At 36.2% G+C, this 8,745-nt stretch overlaps 1 protein-coding gene across 1 annotated transcript; it reads right to left on the reverse strand.

Annotated features, from left to right (window-relative positions):
• Nucleotides 1-7,405: 7,405 nt before the first annotated feature.
• Nucleotides 7,406-8,371, reverse strand: LOC108985193. The gene has a single exon (XM_018957386.2). It carries the CDS (start codon nt 8,369-8,371, stop codon nt 7,406-7,408), a length of 966 nt encoding a protein of 321 aa, XP_018812931.2.
• Nucleotides 8,372-8,745: the final 374 nt, after the last annotated feature.

Raw genomic sequence — 8,745 nt, forward strand, 5'->3', positions numbered from 1 at the left:
GTGTTTCCTTACATGGGGGTCGGGGGCGCCACATTAAAAGTAGTTTTACGAGATTGGAACAAGAGGACGTTTGGAAGAACTGAAAATCATATAGCTGATCTTGAGCATCGGGTAGAAGGTTTAGAGGCGTTACTACAGGAAAACTATTTGGTTGAAGTTGAGGATGAGCTTATTGTTTCTAAGGTAGAATTATCAATGTGGAATGAGAGAGAGCAAGTGCGGTTGTCCCAAATGGTTAAGCAGCAATGGATTACAAAAGGGGAGTTAACTTCAGAATTTTTTCATGCTGTTTCTAGAAGGAAAAATCAAGAGATTTTTACAATGGCTTTACAAGATGGTACTGTACTTTCTACTCCCGAGGATATACATAATGGAGCTATCCAGTATTTTCAGTCTTTCCTTTCTGAAACTGGGAGTAGTCGTGAACGGCCTGATTTTTCTGGTTTGGTCCAACCGATTGTTTCAGACCTTGAGAATGAGGGGTTGTGTAGTCTTCCTTTAGCCCAAGAAATTTTTGAAGCTCTGGATTCCATTCCGGTTGATAGTAGTCCTGGCTCTGATGGGTTTGGTGCAGGTTTCTATAAGTCATGTTGGCATATAATGGGTTCGGATGTTATTGAGGCAGCTAGGGATTTTTTTAATGGGATTCCACTACCACGGTTTTATAGTGCGACATTTTGGTACTTATTCCTAAAGTAAGTAATCCTACGAGTTTTGATAAATTCAGACCGATCAGTCTTTGCTCTGCTTTTTATAAGATTTGTTAAAAAATATTGGTGAATCTTCTTTCACCTATTCTTCATAAGATTATATCCCCAGAGCAAGGTGCGTTCGTCGCAGGACGTAGCATCTATGAAAATATTAGTTTGACTCAAGAATTAATTCATGGAATACATAAGCCATGTCATGGAGGTAATATTGTGTTGAAAATTGATATGGCAAAAGCATATGATAGTGTTTCTTGGGATTTTTTGCTGAATGTGTTGAAGGCCTTTGATTTCTCTGATTTTTTATTATGGATTATACGGCAATGTATATCGTCATCGTGGTATTCTATAGTGCTTAATGGAATCCCTAAAGGTTTCTTTAAAGGAGGGAGAGGATTGCGTCAAGGGGATCCACTTTCTCCTTATCTATTCATTTTGATAGAAGAGGTCTTGACAAGGTTGATAAAGCAGCAGCTTGAAGTTGGTAAGATCGTTCCTTTTTCTCATCCAAGAGGCACGCCTATTATTTCTCATCTTCTTTATGCGGATGATATTGTTTTGTTTTCAAATGGAGGAAAGGCGTCATTGAGGGCAATTTCAAATGTCTTTAAAGTATATGAAGGGTGGTCAGGTCAGGTTGAAAGTAAAAGTAAATCCTCTATCTTTTTTACGAAACATATTAATGCACATCGGAAGAGAAGCTTGCTTAGAATCTTGGGATTCTCGGAAGGTAAGTTTCCTTTTGTGTACTTGGGAGCTCTAATTGTTTCGGGAAGATTATTGGTCAGGCATTTTGATTTTATGATTCAAAAGATCCGAGGAAGGCTGGAAGGTTGGAAGGCAAAAATGCTTTCAAGTGGGGCTAGATTACTACTTATTAAACATGTTATTCAAAGTATGCCAATTCATTTGCTTTCGATTTTGAACACTCCAAAATAGGTCATTAATAAGATTCACTCCATAATGAGCACCCTTTTTTGGGGTAGCATTGACGGCAAGCCAAAGAGGAAATGGTTTGCTTGGAGGGAAATGTGTAAACCAGAATTGGTAGGAGGTTTAGGCATCCGGAATTTACACGATGTCCAACAATCTTTACATATGAAATTGGCATGGAATTTGATGTCTCAAGAATCTCTTTGGGCGGTCTTTTTTAAAAACAAATATGTTGCAGGTAGGCATATAACTGAAATTGATTTGAATAAAGGAACGAATTTTTGGAGAATGATTGGGAGATGCATTCCATTGGTTTTGGATAAATCTAGATGGAAGGTAAGAGATGGCAAGATCTCTATTTGGAGGGATTATTGGTCGGGTTTGTGTGCTCTAGCTAATACACAAGAAAGCTTGGAACTACCGAATTTGCAGTTGGAAGCTTGAAACAATGAAAGAGGATGGAATATAGAATTGTTTTCCAGGTTGCTGGGGAATGAACAAGCTGCAGTGATGGTTGAGAGGTTGGGTAGAATTAAACCAGGTGTTGATGTCCTTATTTGGCTCCCAAATGGTAATGGTAAGTTCTCTACTAGTAGTGCATTGGAGTGCATTCATGCTCGGGTCCCAAAATTTGCATGGGCAAAATGGATTTGGCATCCGGCATTACCAAAACAAATTTCAGTTACAATGTGGAGAGCTTGGCGTAATTGTTTGCCAGTTGATGAGGAGTTTCGGCGGTTAAATATCCCCATGGTTTCGAAATGTAATTGTTGTGTAAATGGGCAGGAGGAAAATCTGGATCATATATTAGCTAAAGGTGAGTTGGCTGAATAGGTGAGGGCGAGTTTTGTTTCAGTTGTGTGTCTGCCTCCCATGCAAGGTAAGCTCTGGTGGGAGAGAGTTGAGTTTTTCCACATAAGGGCGAAAATGGCTGAAAAGGGGGGTCAACTAATTGGTATATTGCCTACCATCATTTCTTGGAGACTGTGGTGGAGAAGATGTCAAGAAAGAATGGAGAATAGAAGAGTGTTTGTTGGTTCAGTTATTGCTGCAATTAAATATTGGCTAGTCTGGGTGGCATTGAAGATTAAAGATTCTAAGAAAATAAGTACATGTGATGAACTGGTTTTGAGGAATTTGCAAATTCCTTTTAAACCACCGACTAATAACATAGTCAAACTTGTTCAATGGAGGAGACCGGCAGTAGATTTTGTGAAATTAAATATTGATGGCTGCTCTATGGGGAATCCGGGTGAGGCTAGTGCTGGTGGGGTGATACAGAACTCGAATGGTAAGTTTATTTGTGGTTTTTCGAATTTCCTGGGAGAACAATCCAATAATGCTGCAGAGGTGTTAAATATTTTGCATGGTCTTTGAACTATTTATATTATGGGGTTTAGAAAGGTGGAAATAGAAATGGATTCAAAATTGGTGGTGGACTGGTTGAAGAGGAAACGGTGTACGTTATGGTATTTGGAAGATTTTTGGGAAGAGATATTGGAGAGATTGAAGGGAATTTAGTTTTCTATTAACCATATTTTTAGAGAGTCTAATGTTGTCGCAGATGTGTTAACAAAAATGGGTGCTAAAGGTTTAAATAAGTTATGGGTCGGGAATGTTGGGATTCCAGCTTCAATCAAGGGATTAATTAGACTAGACATAGGAAGTGTTCCTTATATCCGTGTTAGTTCATAATAATTCTTGTAATTTGTTTCATTGGTTATTATCGTTTATTTTTTTTAGTAGTAATAAGTTTCAGCTGGGTTGATGGATTTTTGTTGTTCTTATTTGTAAATTCCCAGCTTAGATGATTTTTGTATAAGGTTTTCCTTAGCCATAATTAAGGTTTTTTAATAAACTTGGGCGGGGATCACTCATGGACGTCCATGTGGTCACTCTCTCTTTTAAAAAAAATATATATATTTGAAAGGTGATGATCATGTCAAGTAATATCAGAAAAATTAGAAATTTATTTGGACATTTCTGTCAATTTATTGCTCAGCTAGCACTGGTAAAAATGAACCTTTTCTTACTTCACGTAACCTGATAAAGTCTTATATGATGCCCTCTTTTATAAGCACATGATGGATATACAATGTTTCAAGTTCTAAATAAATACATGATTGACTTTTTAAGATCATGCACCAAATTAAATAAATGGAATAGAGCTATTTATAAATTTGTAGATGCAACAGCTAGCGCTAGTGCATAAGCTCTGAAACGGAACCCTGGCTGCTTCTTCTATTCGCCGCCTCGAATCCTTCCCTGCCCATCATCAGGCGAGCCATGCTGAAGTAAGCGCCTTAAACTCCTTCGGATATCACTGCAATTATTTGCAATCTTCTCTTCTACGATCGATAAGATTAGATTAGTTAATCAAACCAAGAAATCAACTTGATAGTTTTATTGAATATATACAAAGTTTTAGACCATCAAAAACTCAAAAAGGGTGTGCTTTTTTTAGAAAAGACGATCATTTACACCAAATATATATGCATACCCTTTCCTTTTAGTGAGAATATGCATGCATTTAGCAGTGTTTAACTAGAGGGCCGGAAACTAGGGTATTCTCACTCTCTGTAGGTACACTTCAAACACCTTAAAAATTATATGCCTTTTCTTCTAAAAAGAAAACAAAAATCGAAATATGCCAATTAAACAGGTTAGCATGTTAAAATTACATACCGTGGTACTGGTGATCATCATCATGAACAACTCGGCCTGTACTGATTTCTCGGAAAGCAGAGAATTTGTTGTGGTTGGATATTTCTCGGGTAGAAACTAAATGATCCTCTGCAAGGATCATAATTAATACAATCAAGTAAAATACATTAATGGTGATAGTACTGGAAACCAGCTTGCAATTTATAACCATGTTAGGACTATCATGAGGGAAATTAAATGTACCTTCTCCGCCTTTAAATAGCGATTAATTACTTGAGGTTTAAGAACTCAAGTTTGAAATTGTTTTGGAAGCCAAATGCAAGGACTTTGAACTTTTATCACACAGATTCCAACCTTGAATTCTTAACGGACGAGTTCGATGCAGGAAATTGTGGTGGAAATTACCATTAAATTAATAGAGATCAATAAGAATTCAGTTGTTGTCCAATATTGAAAACATTTGCGTCCGGCCTTGACCTCCACCTTAAGTCAACAACGAAAAGCGCAGATGATCACTCAACCGATAAATTTCTAGTGCATAAAGTGGAGAGGAGCCTTGGCTTGACTTGATTTAATCTTGTTGTATATCCGCCGGAATAACTCATGGGGACGGGAAACTCTATATATAGAAAAAATATGCCAAATTCTCAAACCACCACATGGAGGCCATATCTTCAAAAGATGCCTTTTAAACCACAAATTAGCATTCTTAGGCCCGTTTCGATAGAGATGAGATTATTTTAAATGAAAGTTGAAAAAAATATTGTTAGAATATTATTTTTTAATAATATTATTGTTTTGAGATTTGAAAAAATTTAATTATTTATTATATTTTGTGTGAGAATTTAAAAAAATTGTAATGATGAGAGGAAACCGTTTTTATATCCAAACGGGACCTTAGTTAACTTTAAAAAATAATACTAACTTTAAAAAAATTGGGAGATTAATGCATGCATACATCTTCACTTGCATTGTCTCTCACTGGTAGTATTGTCATGGATGTTTAGCCTACTTATAGTTTTGTTTATCGGAACCTTGGACCTTGATGCATACATAGATTACTTTGTGACATTCTCACTTATTGCCAAATTTACTATATATTGTTGGATGTCTCCTAGCTATTGCTACTACAAAATTATGACGTCAGTGCATGCAATTTGTTATAATTTTATGTTAATAATGAATTTTAAATGCAAGGGAGTAGTTTACATGAAAATGTCATAATGTCCACATGAGTCTTTCCCTGGTTTCGTTAGAAATTAAGGTGGAAGCTAGACAGTTTAAAAATTGATCACAAAGGTTTGCCAAATTCCATATATATAATATAGTCAAGGTTTTCTCCTATCAAAATCAGATCCCTCCTTGTTTAATTAACGAAAAAATCCAACTTTTTCCCATTCCCTAAAAGTTTCCCAAGGTTTTAATGAGAAAATCCAGTACTTTTTCTATTTTAGCAAACCTATTTTCAAAAACACCACACATTTCATTCCTTACTAAAATCTTTATCTATTCCATTTTAAACATTACTTGATCTTTTTCGTATCAATAAACCATTTAGTCTCCCATATCAATTATTACTAATTAAATTAAACCAAACTGTAATACATATTTAATTTTTAAAGCAAGAGATTTGTTCTTGTTGAGCCGCACCGGTGGCCATGATCTATTCATGCGTAAGTCGCCCTTAAGCTTAAAATAATTTGAAGGGTCATGATCATGTCAAGTAATATTAGAAAATTTAGAAATTTATTGGGACATTTCTGTCAATTTATTGCTCAGCTAGCACTGGTAAAATTGAACCATTTCTTACTACACGTAACCTGATAAAGTCTTATATGATGCCCTCTTTTCTAAACACATGATGGATATACAATGTTTCAAGTTCTGAATAAATACATGATTGACCTTTTAAGATCATGCACCAAAATAAATGGAATAGAGCTAATTATAAATTTGTAGATGCAACAGCTAGCGCTAGTGCATAAGCTGATCTGAAACGGAACCATGCTTCTTCTATTTGCCGCCTCGAATCCTTCCCTGCTTATCATCAGGCGAGCCATGCTGAAGTAAGCGCCTTAAACTCCTTCGGATATCACTGCAATTATTTACAATCTTCTCTCCTATATACGATCGATAAGATTAGATTAGTTAATCAAACCAAGAAATCAACTTGATAGTTTTATTCATTATCCAGAGTTTTAGACCATAAAAAAGGGTGTGCTTTTTTTAGAAAAGAAGATCATTTACACCAAACATGCATACCCTTTCTTTTTAGTGAGAACATGCATGCATGCATGTAGCAGTGTTAAACTAGAGGGACGGAAACTAGGGTATTATCATTCTCTGTAAGTACACTTCAAATTCCTTAATTTGGACATGATCATCACTGAGTTCTCATTAAATGCTTTTTCGATCGAAATATGCAAAACAGGTTAGCATGCTAAAATTACGTACATACCGTGGTGATCATCAACAACTTCTCCTGTGATTTCTCGTAAAGCAAATTTGTTGTAGTTGGGTATTTCTCGGGTAGAAACATCCTCTGCAAGGATCATAATTACAATCAAGTAAAATACAAACGTGATAGTGGAAACCTTGCAATTAACCATTTTATGAATATTATGGAAATTAAATGTACCTTCTCCTTTAAATAGCGCTTAATTACTTGAGGTTTAAGAACTCAAGTTTGAAATTGTTTTGGAAGCCAAATGTAAGGACTTTGAACTATGTTTAAGAATTCAAGGTTGGAGTCTGTGTGATTAACGTTTATCACATGACAGATTCCAACCTTGAATTCTTAACGGACGAGTTCTATGCTGGAAATTGTGGTGGAAATTACCATTAAAAAGAGATCAATAGGAATTCAGTTGTTGTCCAATATTGAAAACATTTGCGTCCAGCCTTGACCTCCTCAACCTTAAGTCAACAACGATAATCAGATGATCACTCAATTACCGATCAATTTCTTGTGCATAAAGTCGAGAGGAGCCTTAGCTTTACTTGATTTAATCTTGTTGTATATCCGCCGGAATAACTCATGGGGACGGGCAAACACTATAGAAAAAATATGCCAACTTTTTTTTTTTTTTTTTGAATAAACCTCATACTTTCATATGAGTATCCTGCATACATCTTCTATCATAATCCAGACTATTTACAATAAAATCTGGAACAATTTCTATCCAAACTTTTTCCTCAACTATGTGTAAGGCAGCCTTTGCCAGATTGTGTGCAACTATATTCTTTTGTCTGTAATCAAATTGAAAAGACCAGCTCATCCTAAAACTCAATACATTCCTAATATCATCAATTAAAGAACCAAAGTAAGAAAAATTTTCTTCATCACCCTTAACTTCCATTATGACAGTCTTGGCATCCCCTTCAAAGATAGCATTATGGATATTGAGATCATTGCACAGCTGCATAGCCCTCCATAAAGCTTGACACTCTGCAATCTCTACTGATAAAACATTCCTTCTGCTATCACAGGCTGCAAGCAAAGCCTCTCCATTTTCATCTATAATTATCACCCCCATCCCCATTTTCCTCTCCTTTACATCCAACGGTACATCCCAATTTACCTTTACAAAATTTGTTGCAGGTCGAATCCACCTAGTCATGTTTACTGAAAGTTCACTCTGCTGAATTTCATTGTTACTGTTGACCAAACTGTTTGCTTGTTTGAAATCCTTCAGTGACTCAATTGATGTTGATATCAACATTTTTGGGCATGTGAGTCTCTTATCAAACACTAAAGTGTTGCTTCTCAACCATACTTTCCTTAGCTGGACAGCTATCTCCTCAAGTTTAGATTTATCCAAACCTCCCATCAACCTCTCCCACAAACCCAGAAAATCTCCACCTTCCCTTTTCCACTTAGTAACTCCACTCAAGCCATTTGCCCAAACATCGTTAGCTGTTGGACACTCCCACAGCATGTGAATAACTGACTCTTCCTCTTTAAAACAAATTGGACATAGGGGGTCCTCAACAACCTTTCTCTGAAAAAGGTTCTTTTTTGTTGGAAGGAGCTCATTTGCTGCCTTCCATAGAAACAACTTCACCATATTAGGAACTTCTAACCCCCAAATGCTCTTCCATCTACTGTCACTCTGTAGTTCTATGGATGATTCCCCTTTACAACTTCTCTTGTCAAGTAGTAGATAATATGCACTTCTCACAGTAAAAATCTCTTTCTTTGATGGCCCCCATATTTATAACAACCCGCTAGAAATTCATTGGTGGAATTTCTATTGACTTTAGGAATCTCGTGAAAACCCCATAAGTTTTTACGAATCGACCAATCGCATAGGTTTTAGTCTGTTAACATAGTCAGTGTTATCACTCACTATGGTGCTAGTAATATGAGTTTAATTATTTGAGGTAGTTAGAAGTGTCAGAATGCGTTATGGTCTACGCCATTAGACTCAGAGGATTATTT

Source organism: Juglans regia, chromosome 6, assembly GCF_001411555.2.
Source record: "Juglans regia cultivar Chandler chromosome 6, Walnut 2.0, whole genome shotgun sequence".
In the NCBI taxonomy this organism is placed as follows: domain Eukaryota; kingdom Viridiplantae; phylum Streptophyta; class Magnoliopsida; order Fagales; family Juglandaceae; genus Juglans; species Juglans regia.

Bases quoted from the DNA above. Each gene is read 5' to 3' on its own strand.
- LOC108985193 (XM_018957386.2), bottom strand. From the start codon at position 8,371: ATGGTGAAGTTGTTTCTATGGAAGGCAGCAAATGAGCTCCTTCCAACA.